This window comes from Aptenodytes forsteri, unplaced genomic scaffold, assembly GCF_000699145.1.
Source record: "Aptenodytes forsteri isolate BGI_AS27 unplaced genomic scaffold, ASM69914v1 Scaffold492, whole genome shotgun sequence".
NCBI classification, from domain to species: Eukaryota; Metazoa; Chordata; class Aves; order Sphenisciformes; family Spheniscidae; genus Aptenodytes; species Aptenodytes forsteri.
The window spans coordinates 875,936-893,098 of NW_008794172.1; the positions used below are offsets into that span (position 1 = coordinate 875,936).

General features: G+C 40.3%; 1 protein-coding gene across 2 annotated transcripts in view; it reads left to right on the plus strand.

The window, feature by feature from the left end:
• Positions 1-25: 25 nt before the first annotated feature.
• The window catches only part of ATP6V0A1 (ATPase H+ transporting V0 subunit a1), a 30,484-nt gene continuing 13,346 nt past the window's right edge, over positions 26-17,163 (plus strand). Inside the window, exons 1-15 of one of the 2 annotated variants that reach the window (XM_009282800.2) lie at positions 26-103; positions 427-524; positions 1,077-1,205; positions 6,192-6,295; positions 7,177-7,303; positions 8,634-8,716; positions 9,307-9,400; positions 10,759-10,971; positions 11,676-11,826; positions 12,053-12,192; positions 13,015-13,172; positions 13,631-13,721; positions 14,541-14,659; positions 14,982-15,198; positions 15,813-15,920. In XM_009282800.2, coding sequence (XP_009281075.1) covers positions 88-103; positions 427-524; positions 1,077-1,205; positions 6,192-6,295; positions 7,177-7,303; positions 8,634-8,716; positions 9,307-9,400; positions 10,759-10,971; positions 11,676-11,826; positions 12,053-12,192; positions 13,015-13,172; positions 13,631-13,721; positions 14,541-14,659; positions 14,982-15,198; positions 15,813-15,920 — 1,848 coding nt within the window. In that variant the 5' untranslated portion in view covers positions 26-87. The remainder of the gene's footprint in view (positions 104-426; positions 525-1,076; positions 1,206-6,191; positions 6,296-7,176; positions 7,304-8,633; positions 8,717-9,306; positions 9,401-10,758; positions 10,972-11,675; positions 11,827-12,052; positions 12,193-13,014; positions 13,173-13,630; positions 13,722-14,540; positions 14,660-14,981; positions 15,199-15,812; positions 15,921-17,163) is intronic. The other variant, XM_009282807.2, reaches the window with a different exon arrangement.

The window sequence follows — 17,163 nt, forward strand, 5'->3', positions numbered from 1 at the left end:
GAGGAAACGTGCCTCTCTCTGCAGCTGAACCCGGACGTGAACGTGTTCCAGCGAAAATTCGTTAATGAAGTCAGGAGGTGTGAAGAAATGGACCGAAAGCTAAGTACGTTTCTCTCTGGATTTTGATACGGCTCTAACTCTGTAGCTTTTCCAGAAAAATCCAACCCAAGCCACACATGCAAGGCAGCGTCAGAAAACAAAGCTCTGACTTTGGAGCAGCGAAGGCTGCCTTTCTTCTGTCTGTCAGCCAGTCAGACTGCCTCCGGGATCCGCTTCCTGCTTGACAGATAACTTTAACCAAGTCAGAGGATCTTGGAGTAGGAGGTGGAAGAACTCACAGCTGCTAATCGGGCTAGGTGGAGGTTACGGTGACAGTTTGACACTGAAGTATTTCTTCAGTTAACATTAACAGTGTTGTCTCTCCAGGGTTTGTTGAGAAGGAGATTAAAAAAGCAAATATTCCTATCATGGACACTGGTGAAAACCCGGAGGTGCCTTTTCCACGTGACATGATTGACTTGGAGGTAATGATGTGTGTTAATACCCAAGTAGTATTTGACTCTAGATGGAAACAGGGGAAGCTATCTCCGTTGGTAGATACCCATTGAATTTAGCGGCAAAGGTACATTAACCATAGTCCCCAGCTGGCACTTGACACGCTCACATCAGGTTGATTTTGGTTTGTTTTGTTTGTGCATTTATCCAAATACAGTTAGAAGTGAAAGTACTTAAAAGACATTTCACCCATTTAAATGAGTCAAAAACTGTTGGAACTGCATGGTTTGTGGTGGGTTTGCCATAAAGTTTATAAGGGTTTTTAACTATTTGAAGAACACTGTGTAAATCCAGTCTGTAAAAGACTGGCCAAGTACGAAAAGTTTCAAGTTGCCTGAAGAGAATGTCACAAATCTGGATCTGTGTGCCACAGCAGGCCAGAGACGCGTCTGTAATTGTATGCAAATTGTGTGGAAATGTAAAGCATCTTGCCTACTTTCTTGTTTTAATAGACTTAACAGCACTTATTTATGGAATTGCTTTAAGTCCTTTTTCTTTCTTCTTCTTTTCCCATCTTGCAGGCAAACTTTGAGAAAATTGAAAATGAGCTTAAAGAAATCAACACAAACCAGGAAGCTCTGAAGAGAAACTTCTTGGAGCTGACAGAGTTAAAATTTATACTGCGTAAAACTCAGCAATTTTTTGATGAGGTCAGAATACTGGGGGCGGGTTAACACTTGGGCAGCTGGTTCTTCTCCCACAGATTACCATCTTTATTCTCAAATATACTTTTAGTTGCTGTTTTGGACAGCAGGGTCATTTTTACGCTTTGTTTAAGAAAGCTTCTCAAATTATTTTCCATTTTTCATGCAGTACGCATAGCTACCCATGATTTACCTCTTATGATGTTGGTTTTGGGCTTGTTTGTTTTTTTTTTTAGTTAAGCAATGGTTTGTCTAAAAATCATGTAAAATAATTTAAGATGCTAGTAGTTTTTAAAGCACATCAACAGACCAAAAATTTTGTGCTACAGTGAACACTGTAAGCAGTGTAAGAGTCTCTTTGGTACGTATGCAGATAAACAGTCATGCCTCGCTTACACAGAGGAATTACAATCAAGCTTAATTTCTCTTCAGCCTTTGAAATGTTATATGGAGATTACTCATTAGGGTCATAGGACAAAGTCCACTGAAGTAATAGATTATTTATTTATTTAATCGAGCCTTTGCTCAAACCCTAAAGTTTTCAGAGGTAAGTTCTGGAGCAAAGCTGCCATGTAAAATCTTCAACATTTTGTCAAATACCAGCTAGGCCAGAAACTGGCAACTCTTCCACTAGACTGGAGAAGAGCTACTCTGATGTCATTCATGATGCAGACATAAAGCCCACATGGGAGAAGTAGTTGTCCTTCGTTGTAAAGCTGAAGTATCTCAAAGTCTAGGGAGTTTTCTCAAAGAGCTCCTGTATGTTTTTTAGAACAGTAAGGACATGTTTTTGCTGAGTACATGTCCGGTTTCCTCTAGTCCAAGGATTTGATCAAAGAGGTCTTAGCAGGTATGGCTTCTGGCCTTTACAAAGGCTGTGATCAAGTAGAGCTGGGCTCCTGCAAACTTCAGACCGTTTATCTAACGGTTTGGTTTTTGTTTTGTTGGCGCAGGATGCTGCCTGTTCAGGCATTAAGGTTGTTCCCATACCAACACAAGTCTTGGTCACTGCTGACATAGATACTGCTGCTAGTGTGATCGGTTGATTGGTCGTGGGGTTGGTTTCGGTACAAAAAAACTCGTCTTTGAGTGTTGAATGTTCACTTACAAGTTGCTGGGTCTCCTTGGACAAACAGCGTTAACCTGATAATCTACTACTTGGCTGCATTAAGGTGCCACTGCCTGCCTGTTCTAAGTATTGAGTATAACCAAGTACAGCTAGTGCTGTGCGCTTTTTTATTAATTACTGTCCTCTCTGGCGAGAGCTGCCTGCTTCTTTTCTTCAAGTACAGTATGATCGTACTAAATTTAAAGATCAAAATCAATTTTCTACTGAAACGGTCTACGTCAGGTGACTCTACCCACGAGATGGAACTCATGTCAGACTTAAATGAACTGGCCACGGAAAGTTTAGATGTGTTCCTGCTCCTGTTTGGTAACTGTTTCCTGTAATAACAAAACACAACAAATAAAATGTACTGCTATATGTAAAAGCAAACTGAACAGCTCGTGTGAAGTTCAGTAAAACATAAGTGTTGAAAATTTAAAACTGTTTCAGTTCACACTGTAACCAGCAAACAGCTGTGCGTGAGAGATCCTGGCTAATCCAGGACTTCAGAGCCTTGTGCAGTCTGCTTATTATTCCAAAGTAGTGAACGCTTCATTTCTTCATGCTGTCATTTGCCCAGTACCTTCAACACTTGAAGACTTCAATAACTTGTAATTACGAATGTATTATTCATAGTAATAAGTTGCACAAGAAATGGCTTGCTATCCAAAGTCCTTTATACTTGGCATTTGCTCTGCCCTCCGGAGTTTGTGCACTGGGGAAGGGAGGATGGCAAAATTTCTGCACTTGTTCTTCATGTGACCATTCTAGTCAAAGTAGCCATTTCTTGTTTCAACATACCATGTTGATGATTATGCTCCTTTTCTCAGTCTTCTTGTCTTTGCTTATGAAGAACAGTATGAGCTGGAGAGATTTCTCTGAAAGTTTTGCCTAGAGTGTGAGCATAAAAGAAGACTGGAAAAGTAATGGTTAATGGCATGCAGTCCCCTGTCTCTCTTTCCTCTAACTCTTCTCGCCATCTGCTTTTTTCTGTTTGTTTTGCATCTGTCATTTCTGTCTGGACTCTGGATTAATAAGTTAGATGGTGAAATGAACCCTTTTTAGTTGTTGTGAAAACTGATTTTTGTTTTGTTCGTGAACTGGAAGGGGCTTGAATTGTATGGCACTGTGTGTAGCGATCCAGAGCCGTTACAGAGCAGAACTATAATCAAGAGCAGGGAAAATGAAGCTCTTTTTTCAGGCCTTGAGATTAAAGGTGCTGATCTGGGTGAACAGTAAGCACTTTAAAGATGTTTAATAATGAAAGGTCCGCGTTCTGATTACTGACGTGCAAATGCTTGGGTTTTTCCAACCCTGAACGATCTGATGTAGTAGAAAATACTTCACAATAACTATGCTATTTCACTTGCTGCTGGTGAAAACTCTTATTCAAAGTAAATTTCCTAGAGTCTTGGGGTTTTTTTGCATTGTAGCTGGATAGCTCGTTCATTTCCACATAGTCTCTCAATTTTTTATTTCTGTTAAGTCTTACAACACTGCTTTAGTTATCCTTCCAGAACCAGAGCTGATGTTGCTATGCTGTTTCCTTTCTAGAAAGGGTGTGATCATCAAATCAAAGTAGTTGAGAGATGAGTTTAAAGAACGTAGGGTTTTGTTATGCAAATAATACTTGTGTAAGAAAGTTCTTGTTTAGTAAAACTGGTCTAATCCAAATTGATTCTAAGATGCTTTGTTTTGTAAATTCAACCCCTCTAAGCAGGACTTGTCTCTGTTTTATACAATGTCCTGAATAAAGGACGCGTAGCCCAAAAGGGTCATATTCTAAGATGTTTTGTTTTGTAATTTCAACCCCTCTAAGCAGGACTTGTCTCTGTTTTATACAATGTCCTGAATAAAGGACGCGTAGCCCAAAAGGGTCAGAGGTAATATTAAACATTTATAAGAATTACTCTCTCAAGTGAGGCGGATCCAAAGTTTTCACATGTGCTATCCTTCTTTTTTTATGTTTCATATGCTAAAATGTGGTGCGCCTCACAAAAATTATCACAGAGACTGTCTTGATTACCGATAAATACAATACAAGCCTCTTAAAATTGTAACTTTATCTTATTGTTTTTCAACATCCTGAAATCTAGATATCAAATAATCACTGGTATGTTTGGTCTGTATGTTTTGTTTTGGGGTACCAAACTTTATTTTGGTCATGTTCTCTATGAAGCAAAATTTTCATTCAGTTTTTGATAGTGCAACAAGTTGCCTTAAAGTTGAAAGGATCAGAAATTCTTCATGTTGGCTTTCCAAACTAAACTAAGGGCTCCCTTACTTTTGTAACATCTGTAAGCTAAAGCAAGTGTGTGTACAAGCAATTGAGCTGCATTTGATGTCAGCCTTGCAAAAACTTTTCTTGTGTATGGTAAATACTTTTATTTGACATGCAAGTAAAACGTCGTAGAGTTTTTCACTAAAATTATGATGCAACTATTGCACAAATAAAGAAACTATGGCTGAGTCATTAAACTTGCTATATACTTTTGCAAGGCTGCGCTGTATGTGTGCGTGCATTTTACATGTTCTAGGGTCAAACTCTACCTTCAAGTGTATTTTAGCAGGTTCCCTTGGTAGCTCTGTGGGGAAGACCTCCTGTATACCACAGAGGGTAGAATTTGGCCCTCTGTGCTAGGCAACTGTAATTTTTGACATTTCATTATATAAGCTGCAGAGGTAGAAATAACTGTGACAACGGGGTTGAACGAAGTATGGAGATGGTGCGCAAGAGGATGTGATTTGAGCATCCTTCCTGACTTGAATTGCTGACGCTTACAAGCTATATTCCCAAGAATTTTAGCCTGCAAATTAGTTGCCATGAAGGACAGTAGAAATCCACATCCTATTTTAATGCCTAGCTAGTCAAAAAATGAGCAACATCGTCAGACTGCCCTAGGCAATGCATCTTATGTGTCTGGCAATAATAAATATTGTGAATAAGGATAAATATCTTGAATAATTAATAGATTTAATCAGCAAGCATGTTTTTAAGCTGGAAGTATTGTGTGTGGAGGGAGAACTTTGTAAAGCCAGTAAAGGAAATTACCATCCAGCACTTCCAGGTTTTGTTACTGATTCTGACCCTGTATCTACGCTGATGTGGCAAGTAACATGGAATCAATCAAACTATCGTCACGTAATTCCGAAGTGAATGAGGTGTTGCCTTTGCTTTGGAGTGTGGCAGGAGGCTGACAGGTATAGGGTATGCAGGTCTTGCATAACTGGTTGTAGGGTTCCGACCTTGTGAAGTTGCAGGCTGCCCTAAGGTCAGTTAAACTGTCTGTGGAAGACTTACCTGCGCCTCGTTCTTCCTGTTGCGTGTAACAAGACTCCCAGGCTACTTTACATGCAAGTACAATTTCCCAGGCACCTCTTAGAAACACCTTTTGCATCTTTAATATGCAGAAAATGCACAAGGAGTGTAAGAGGGAATCGGCATCTACCTTCACATTTTTCTCCGTTTAAGGTCTAGGGAAAGATGAGAGTAAGGTGTGTCAGTCTGTTTTGTGCCATTAAAAAATGGTTCTTGGGAACATCACTTGTATTTAAAACTCGGTAAATTTTTTTTAATTCTGCCTTTCTTCAGACTTATATATCCCACAGCCCCTTTGTTCTGTTGCAGCAGTCTTCAGATCTTTCTTGTATAGAAGCTTTGCTGAGCCATTCCACTTTTCCTCTTGTTTTTCTCCTTCCTTGTGTGATTCTTGCTGTCCTTTCTATCATCTCGTTCCTCTTTCTGCTGTCTTATGTTTGTTCTTTCTTTTTATTTTCTTTTTTTTTCTTTTTCTTTTTTTGTCTCCCCAAACTATCTCCTGGTTCCTCGTTCCCTGCATGCCACTAACTAGTTTCATTAGATATTAATTGATTTGTGAATTCAGGCTGAATTGCATCATCAGCAGATGGCGGATCCAGACCTGTTGGAGGAATCCTCTTCGCTCCTGGAACCAAGCGAGATGGGAAGAGGTGCCCCGCTACGACTCGGGTAATGGCAATTTGTGCTTTCTTCTGTCCTGTGTTAGGGTTGCTGGTTTACGTTCATCCTGTGGCATCCGCAACGATTTGAGCACAGTTGTGGAACTTTCCGGACTGGCACATCAAGCAGATGAAGGCTGATCTAGAACTAGCTGTTGGTCTCTGGTTTTGTCCTGCGTAGATTAACTTCCCAGTTCATATTTGTGCTTCACACATCTCTCTCTGCACAAGAAAATTTTACTGGTTTGTTTCTTGTAAATCTGTTCTGGTTCCTTTTTCAGACATTCTGAGCTCTCACAGCTTTGTTGAAACTAGTAACTACTGTGGGCACATAATACTCTGAAAAATCTGTATAGTTCTATATCCTCTTCATTAGCTGCTTCCAGGCTGTCTTTGTATGTGTGTAATTCTTTATTTGGACGCAGGGGTTTGAACCAGTGAGGTCTTCTGAAGCACATGCCTAGAACATAGTCAATGGTAGCTGTGACTGCTATAATCCTTGTCATGTAACGTACCAGGAACCTATTGAAATGAAGACTAGCAGGCATAGAAACTGTATGTCTAAATGCATTTGTTTCTCCTTTAACCAGTGATTTATTTATTTTTTTAATAGATGATTTCATTCTGTTAAAAGGCATAGGCCAGTGATTTATTTATTAGATGATTTCATTCTGTTAAAAGGCATAGCTTTTGCTGTAGTGCAGTTGTTTTTGTTGTGCTTTTATCTCTATGTATTTAGAGGACCTTCCATTTTGCTTAAAGAGCTAATTTCAAAATAAGATTTTTGTAGCTTTCAATCTGATGCTAAACTCCAGTTGCCATCAGTGTTTTGGGCGTTAGGCTATGTATTCTTTTAGGTGCAGAATGACATTTATGCTGTCCCCTTCACAGGTTTGTGGCTGGTGTGATCAACCGTGAGCGAATCCCCATGTTTGAGCGCATGCTGTGGCGAGTGTGCCGAGGGAATGTATTCCTGCGTCAAGCAGAAATTGAAAACCCCCTGGAGGATCCTGTAACGGTAAAAGGAACTATTGTTTACAGCAGCACAAGTCTCAGATGTGTAAAAGGATTTTCTTATAGATCTAAGTCTTTATCCCTTAATGAGCTCCGTGCAGTCAAACGTTTGTGTTGTGTCCCTTCACAGTACCTACGTGCAGCCTCTGAGGCTTTAGTGACAAATGTTTTCCCGTTTTATTAAAACAAAAATAGCAGGATGGATGGTGAATGCTGTTGAAAGGGGGGAAAACAACTCAAAATTTGGACTGCAGCAGGGCACAGTTGCTTCCCTGGCACAAACTACAAGTGCAACTCCTGTATGCAATTCCGAATAAGTAGTGATCCTCCTTGAAAGAGGCTCTTCTGGACATTAGCAGCATAACATCTGTAGCTCATTCACTCTGAACTTGGACCTTTCGTTTTTCTTAATTTGCTAACCAATAATTTAAACATCCACCTGAGAATTTTTGGCTTTATTACAAATATAAATAGTAAATGTTGTGATTGGGCCTGTTTTTACATTCAGTGTCCTCTTTGCTCGAATCAACAGACAATGCCCAAACTTCGGGAACTCTTGCTCTTAAGCAGTAAAAAGAAAAGCTGTATGTAGGCTGCACTGGAACAAAGACAAAAGAGTTGAAACTCGGTAACTGCCTCTTTGTTTCTCCTGTAAGGCTGACTTGTTCTCTTGTCCCACTGACTGCTGGTAGTTGACCTGCTGAATTATCTGTCTACTAGGAGAGACTTTGTTCTTATTGTGCAACACTTCCTTAAATTGAGGTTACACCTAATGTAATTATTCTTGAAACATTACGTTAAAATTTCCTAAGTAAGGTAGAACAATAACTTGTCAACAAATGCAGGAAAGGGGACCTGGCTACCAGCATGAAAACAGCTGTGCAAAGAATGTGCCGCTGGCCTCCCTGGAGAGTCAAAGTTGTTAAAGTCTGCTTCATCTTATTTTCATTCACTCTTTAGCTTTTTGCTTGATTGTGTAGGTGAGCTGACTGCAGTTAAGTGCTGATAAATATTTCATTGCATCTCTCTTCTTTTGGAGATCTTCCCAGGTTTTCCTGTTTATTGTATTACATAGAATAGATAATAGATAATCTAGAACATTTTGCTTCAGTAAACACAAGTACAGTAGGGGTATTCTATACTGAGGCTAAGAAAATTGCTTTCCTTGTGACCGTTTCAGTGTCGTTAAGGTACATTTTTGACTTGCTGTGCAGATATGAGCTCTATATGTACAGATTCAGAGGAAGGAAAAGTAGGACTCTGTTGTAATTTGCTATAATGCTAATTTCTGTAGATAGCTGAGCTATTACAGTGTACTCTTTCTTCTCTTCTAGGGGGATTATGTGCACAAGTCTGTGTTTATCATCTTTTTCCAAGGTGACCAGCTGAAGAACAGAGTCAAGAAGATATGTGAAGGGTATGAAAGTCTTACAGCTGGGCAGCTCTCTCAAATATGTGAAACACATTGACATGAGTTAATATCAATGTTTTTCAAATCCTTATTTCACAATGACTGCAGGAGTACATGTTTTGATAAAACGTATCATAAGTAGCTGAAACGTATTTTGCAGTCAAACTAGCCACTCCCCAAGCTCGTAATGCTCAAAGCAGATGACTACTTTGCTAGAGAATGCCTGAAAACAGGGGAGTTCAAGTGTTGAACTCTCGGACAGACCTAGTGGGATGTCAGCGGGTGATACTCTCACAGGGAGGACCAACAGTGACTGCTTCTAGCAGCAGCTGCGTTGGCATGATAGGAGCACCCTGAACTGGGATGGCTAATCAACTTCGTGACAGTGCCTTTGAGACACTGTCAGTACAGGGAACAGAGGATTTTCTCCCACTTCCATTTTCTTAAGCATTCAGTTTCCGTTTTGGCAGTCTTTGCTGATCAGAAACTTCTCTTAAGGCGCTTGTTGCTTTATTTCTGTGTTCAGCCATCTATTTCCCTGACTTGGTTTATCTTCTTTCCATCTTTGTTACTAAGGTGGCTTGCATGTCTTTCAGATTCCGTGCCTCCCTCTACCCCTGCCCAGAAACACCGCAGGAGCGGAAGGAAATGGCTTCTGGTGTCAATACCAGAATTGATGATCTTCAGATGGTAAAATAACTGGGGTCAATGCCCTTTTTTCTTTAATAATATAGTTGAAAACATCTTTGGATCCTATCAAAACAGGAGAATTTTTGGCCCTATTAGATGGCCATATTTTCAGCTCCAGGTAGCTTGAGACCAGCAGCTCATCAGTGCAAGAAAGGTGTTTGGAGACTGTCTGCTCAGTTGTTTTCTTTGTCAGGGTTTAGGATGGTGGAGTGGTTTCCTCTTTCTGGAGGGCTAAGCAGTTAATTATATACATGTAAGTACAGCATCGATAGAGAACATCATGCCAGGGAGCAGAGACGAATATGCATGTGTAAGGAGATACCATGTTTTCCAACTCTGAAAGCATGCTTGTATAATTGCCTGCTTCATCTGCAAGAACTTTGAAAACACTTAAACTTATTTCCAAGTTGAGATAACAATGCTAACTTTAACTTAGCTATTTTTTTTTCTACCTTCATATTTTCACATTGGGCTGTCCTGAAGAGCTTCTGCTTTACAACTAATCTCTTGTGCAGCAGCCTGAGTGTTGGTAAAAAGTAATCAGCACACAAATCTACTGGGTGCCAGCTGTGAAACATTTGATGCTTGCTTCAAGGAAGAAAGGCAGTATGTTACATGCAGAAAAATTTAAGGGATTTGAGACAAAAAATAAGAAAAGGTTCAGAAACTAAAAAGGAAAAACGGTTGAATTTGGACTGCTTATTTGATACAGAAACTGTCTCAAGCTGGGAGTTGTGTAGTACAGCTGTTTAGCAATTTTAAAGTAGAGAAGAACTCAGAAGCAATTTAACTAGTAGGATTCAAAGCTGCGTGTGCCCTGTGTCCTCCCTTTCCCTTGAGTCTAAGACTTTCCAGTCTGGAAGTCTGACTTGGCATGAGTTAGATATGTTCCAGCTGGAAAACACCCTCAGTAGAAAACACTTTCTCCTTTTCCCTTCAGTAAAAAAGTCCTTCATTGTAATCTTTGTGTGTTTTCTTAAGGCAATGTACACCTCACTTGTAGAACTCTTCTCTGCTCTTTTAACCTGGGTGGAGGAAAAAATGTTCTCTGTGATCTCTGAACAGTTCGTGGTTTGAAATATCCACTGACCTTGGAGTTGGAGAAGGAAAGTAGTCAAAAAGTATCCCTGGAAAGAAGCCTTAAAACCTTTTAGCAGAACTAATTAATATGGAGACTAAAGCATATATTGCAGGCATGTGGCAGTCTTGTGCATGGGATGGGGGAGAGGGCTCATCCATCCGTCCTCTGGTGGGTAAGGCTTGTCTTGTTGGTTAGCCCGATTTCACTGTGCACTTCTGTATGCTTTGAGTTTTGGTCAACGATTTTGCCTCATCTTTATCCTACTTCTCTTTGAAAGGTGCTGAACCAAACAGAGGATCATCGCCAAAGGGTTTTGCAGGCAGCTGCTAAAAATATCCGTGTCTGGTTCATCAAAGTACGCAAGATGAAGGCCATCTACCATACCCTGAATCTGTGCAATATCGATGTGACACAGAAGTGCTTGATTGCTGAAGTCTGGTGTCCTGTTGCTGACCTCGATTCTATCCAGTTTGCTCTCAGGAGAGGCACTGTGAGTAACTGCTGTCCTGCTCCTGTCTGCTGCTGTTCAAGCAGACTAGCGACTGTCAGCAAACACAGCATGGATTAATTGATTTTTCCAAACTGCGAGTCTCTGAAAACCATCCCTTCGGGCTGTTTGAATGAGTCCTCACAGAGGGCAGTTTATTTAACATGCAGGAACCATGGCTTATAGATAAACTGTAACAAATACGTTGTGTAAAGCTTTAAGTTCAGGAAAGTGCTGTAATGGTAAGGCATTTTCCTGTGTTTGAGTCCTTTGGTACATTTAGTTGTACAGAGCTGGCTGTGCTTTGTAGTCCTGCTGTTTGGATATATAGTGAAACTTATTGAAAGGAGCTATCCAGGACATTAGCAAGCTCGCCATCTGCTCAGATAGACAGATAACAGAGTTGGGTGTCTTGAAGTCCTTTCATTTGCTGTTTTAAAAAAAACAAACTCTTGCATGAGTGTTCTTGTCTGTCCTAATCAGACAATGTTCATCCGTACTGCAAGTGCTTCTCCTCCTGCTATACAAAGTGGAGAGCAGTGGAAACTTGGCAACCTTCCTCAGCTGCTCGAGTATATTTCTCATCATGCAAGCACACTAGAAAAATGCAAGCTTGTAGTTTTCCAAATGCTAACGAGAAAGTGGTGTTGTACTCTGTCCTCCAGTGCTCTGAGGGTGGGTTTTCTAATCTTTTTTTTTTTAAACAGGAGCACAGTGGATCCACTGTCCCATCTATTTTAAATAGGATGCAAACCAATCAGACCCCACCAACATACAACAAAACTAACAAGTTTACTTCTGGCTTTCAAAACATTGTTGATGCTTATGGCATTGGAACATACCGGGAAATAAATCCAGGTAAAATCATACTTATATAAGTTCAAGACATCTATCTCAATTTTTTAGTCATGGTGTTTCTCTGTATTGTCTGTCCTGTGTGAAAATTTCTACTAGAGTACTTAACACCTTTCAGAAGCAGAGGAGAACCTTGGGAATTATATTGCTAAATTGCATAAATTATACTGTGGTAAATCTGGGCTTACTCAAATACAGTGCCCTAGGAGTGTTATCTTTTCTCTTACAGCACCATATACGATCATTACCTTCCCGTTTCTGTTTGCTGTGATGTTTGGAGATTTTGGCCATGGAATCCTGATGACTCTGATTGCTGTCTGGATGGTGCTCAGGGAAAGTCGTATTCTGTCACAGAAGAGTGACAATGAGGTACAGTGCAGGTCATGCTGAGCTTTGCATTTAAAACAAAGAGTTGCAGCTTGGTTTACTCACATCCTTCCCCCCTTGAGTTGAGAATGCCCATTTCTCCTTACATTTGAAATTTGTGAAGCACACAGACAGAGTGAGAAGCTTGTAGACCACAGACAGAGTAGCATCATTTCATAACAGTAGTGAGTTCCTTTAGTTTTCCTTTCAGATGTTTATAGGAAATTATTACTTTTAGTTGTTTGAAGGAAATTGTTTATCAAGTGTAGTAGGTAAGCTGTTGTAAGCAAATCACCCAAAACTTGGCTGGATCATAAAGGGGTTCAGTCACTGCAAAACTCTTAATTTCTGTACATGTATATCGTATCTTCAAGATTTTTCCTATTTGCTGATCTAGGTGGGTTTTGCTTGCTCAGGGCTTAGGTTGACAGGAGGTGAACCAGAGGTGAGATACACTGACAGAGCATGGAGAAAGCTGAACAGGGTCTGCACTGCCTAGTTCCAAACTAATGCTGCCAGCTGGGGGCTTGCATCAGTGCGTGGAGTGCGATTTATCCTCTTCAGCTAATCCCAGATTCTCTGTGGACAGTCACGCTGCCTGTTTATCCTCTGTATTCAGTTTCTGTTCTGCAGTGCTATCTCTTGCACCCTTAATCCCTGCCATGGGGAAATAGAGACATTGGGCTTTTAGTCCGTATGGCCGATATTGTTTGTCCTGCAACTAACTGATTTTACTGTTTCGTCTTTATGAGAGACCTTCCTTGTTCTCATGGACTTTATTTGTTCCTTTTTGGGTTTTTTTGTTTTCTGTGGTTTTTTTACTAGATGTTCAACATGATTTTTAGTGGTCGATACATCATTCTGCTGATGGGACTATTCTCCACTTACACAGGCCTCATCTACAATGACTGCTTCTCCAAGTCTCTTAATATGTTCGGTTCATCATGGAGTGTCCGACCGATGTTCTCAAAAGGCAATTGGTCGTGAGTAAATAGTTGGTAACTAGATAAAGAGTGACAGTGATAAGCAGTTGGCTTATCTTTCCCCATTGTCCTCCCAACTCAGGAAAACAAAAACTTCTGAACTCAGGCTCAAGTAGAATTGGAAGAGGGGTGTAAATGTCATATCTATCAAGTTTCAAACCAGCTTCTTTTTTTTTTTCCCCAGAAAACTTGTAAAGATGCTGTTTAGCACCTTTCTCCTCATAGACATAGTAAGATTCCTGTCCCCTGCATCTTTCTTCCTTGTGACACTGAGTAACAGGTCACGAGACACATTTATTATTCATTCGGAAAAATCCCTAGGACCACGCAGAAGCCTTAAAGTTCTCTCAATGTGAGATATTCCTTGCTCTCACAAGGGAAGAATGTTGTTAGTTTTTACAGAAAGAGGACAGCGTTGCTTGTGTTAATGTTTGTATAATCTACCTATACCCAAACAGAGATGCCTTGCTTGAGAATACTCCTCTGCTTCAGCTGAACCCTGCCATTCCAGGGGTGTTTGGTGGACCCTACCCCTTTGGCATTGACCCGGTAAGAGCTTTTCCTTCCTTTGCTGTCCTTTAAGAACATCCTCTGTGTCAACAGAAAGAAAAGTGCCTGTCCAGTTCACTGTGAAAGGTTTCCACGCCCCAGCCATTCCCTTAGCAAACTCTTTATCAATGTTGGAAATACTCCTGAACGATAAAATTAATTCAGTTCCTATTGAGATGCTAGATTCAGGATAGAGAGACTTCTTGTCAGGTCCATTAAAGGCTTCTTTCTCGCCCTTTCTAACCTGCAGCGTTTTAATCAAATCTGGTTAGACTTGCAAATCGCTTTATGAAGTTACTTTTTTACCTTGGGGAAAGTTATCTCTTTTTTCAGTCAGTCTTGGAAATGTAAGATTCCAAGTAATCCTGTCATTTTGTATCTGCCTACATCAATAACACTGCTCCTCACGCTGCTTAGAATATTTGATACGAAACTTGCGTGTGTTCCACATGAAAGAGGAAGTGCAGAAAATGAAAACTATGTGTAATTGTTCATTTAAATGGATAATCATATTTTTTTTCTGTCAAGGATACAGCCACCTTTTTCCTGCAACTTTTGCCTACCATAAAAACAAGCAAGGTTTGATTCCTGCTCTGATGGTGGGATCAGTTGCTGTAAGACAGTGTTCCTAGCAGAAAAGGTTGTCTGCTCATTTCCCCAAAAGATACCCGTGTGACAAACACATCTTCAAAAAAACCCTACTCTTACAGCCTAATACTTCCTGGATGGTTAATACTGTTTAGTTCAAAGTGAACATTTTCATTCTCCTCTGTTTTTCTTTTACTCAGTGTTTGGCTGACTCAGTGTTGTTTTTCACAGATTTGGAATATTGCCAGCAATAAGCTGGCCTTCCTCAATTCGTTTAAAATGAAAATGTCTGTGATTCTTGGCATTATCCACATGCTCTTTGGTGTCACATTGAGTCTTCTTAACCATATGTAAGCGCTTTGCTCTGTTTTTCTTGGTGCGGGTGGGGGGGAACTTCTTTGGGTGTAATGTGTGTATTAGTTTAAGATGCAGGAGCCTGTCAAGACTTTAACTTCTGATTGAAGGGTGCAATACAGTTGTTTCTGTCTGCGTATGTAGAACTATGCACGTCAAGTAGTTACAGTGTTTAAGTCCCAGCTATTGTTGAAATGCTGAGCCCCTACAGTTTTGTTCCAAAGATGCTCTTCACATTCTCATTAAAAGTTTCTGCCCTACATCTGCCTAATGCTAACCAAATGTAATTTTAAACTCTCCTTTTTTTTTTTTCTGTAGCTATTTTAAGAAGCCACTGAACATATACCTTGGATTCATTCCAGAAATTATTTTCATGTCATCGCTGTTTGGATACCTTGTTATTCTCATTTTCTACAAGTGGACAGCCTACGATGCTCACACGTCAAAGGATGCACCAAGCCTTTTAATACATTTTATCAACATGTTTCTGTTCTCCTACAGTGATACCAGTAATAAGATGCTTTATAAAGGGCAGGTGCGTGTTCTTGCTAGAATAGGATCAGAGATGCTTCATGATATTAGTCTTTTATTGACCTTATAATAATTGTGAAATCAAGTGTGAAACTATTTTTCTCTGTGATAGAGGAAATGTGGCATCATTTCCAAAGCCTGACACTATGTAATGTTGAAGAAGGAAGGAACGATCCCTATACCGGGAATTTATATCAGTCTGAACCTAAGTCAACTGTGGCTCCAGAACATTTGGATCCAGACTAATAGTGGAAAGCAATAAGGAATATTGTCCTGCATCTGCAGTGTGGTGCCTCTAAGCTTAGCTAAGGCACTAATGCCATTTCATCCCAGCACTATCAGACGTCTGCCGAACTGTCATTCCCTGCAGAATCTTTCGGATTTTTCCTTAATCTAAACCCGTATCAGCCTTACATGCTGTGTACAATCAGATGGTGCAGCTGCAAGCAGCCATTAAGTACAGCACATCTTGCTATTCCAGAAAGAGAGAGAGAGTGAAGCATCCACATACTCTGGGAATTCAGTCATTCAGTGTTGCATAAGACCTCTTGCTAGGTTTCTTGTGTGTGTTTGAGCATGGACTGCCACTAAATCATCTGAGACTTGTTTCTTTTACAGCAAGGGCTCCAGTGTTTCCTAGTGGTGGTGGCGTTACTGTGTGTGCCATGGATGCTGGTAGCTAAACCCCTGGTCCTTCGCCATCAGTATTTGAGGAGAAAGCACTTGGTGGGTGACTACCTCTTATATTTTCAATATGAAAACTAATTACGGTTGAAAAGCTATGTTCTCCATCTTGATCTTGGATACGTAGGTTCACACTGCATTGTGACCTGTAAAACGTTTTTGCATATTCCTAGGCATAAAGGTGGGTTTTACTGGAGACAAAGTATTGCCTGCCTGCTTCTCAGATCTGGATCCAGCATCAAATCTGCTTTTAAAAACCCTGTATATTGGTAATGATAAAAACAATGTATCTGGCTTGGGCTTTGTCAGCTGGTTTAGGAATGCTGTCTTACTAGTTGCTGGATGCACTTCTGTGCCTTCACTAGGCTGACAATGTAAAAGCAGAGGTGTAAGCTTGATTGGCTGGCAGGCTTATCAGCCATCTTTTTTTACCATCCAAACTGCTTTAACAATAACAATTAAAAGGAAAAAAAAAAAAAAAAAAAAAAAAAAAAAAAAAAAAAAAAAAAAAAAAAAAAAAAAAAAAAAAAAAAAAAAAAAAAAAAAAAAAAAAAAGACTTACGCAGTCATTTTGTCGCAGTCATTTTGTGAGAGGTTGTCTTCTGGGGTACTCTCTAGGTTTCCAACTATACTGTAAAGTATCTTTATATAAAATGCAGGAACCTGGCACACGTGCACTGAGGATACTTGAAAATTCTCCCTGCATGTATGGCAGACAGCTTTTAGGATGTTAAGTGAGTCAAAGATCAGTTCAGTTAAAGACACTCCCTCTCCCTTCTCTGACCATCTTTCATCCTCCCATGTCCCCTCCATTCGTCTCCCTTTCTCTTTTTGTTTTCTTCCTCCTCCCTTTCTTTTCTTCCATTCACTATCAGGAAGGGCAACCCGTGGAGGCCCAAGTCAGCACAGTCCCGAACGAGCAGGCACTAGAGGCAGCAGCGGCTGCAACAGTGAGTGGATTTAAAAATCACCTGATGGATTTAAAGATGGGAGTTGGCTTTCTATCTAATTATCAAGAGAGCATGGAATGTATCTGAATTTCATAAGGGAATGACAACTGCACCTTTAGGGTGAAAAACACTTTCTCTTGGAAAGAGCAAAGTTCAGCAAAATTGATACATTCTGGAAGGACTACCAGGCTGAAGGATAATAGTTATGTGTGCACAGAATGCAGAGACACTTCTTTGCAGGAGTGCTCCTGAAATCAAAACCTGCAGAGCAGCACAAGAATACCTTGCTACCACATCCCCCCAGGTTAAGTTCCCCTTTTTTCCTTTTCTTGCGT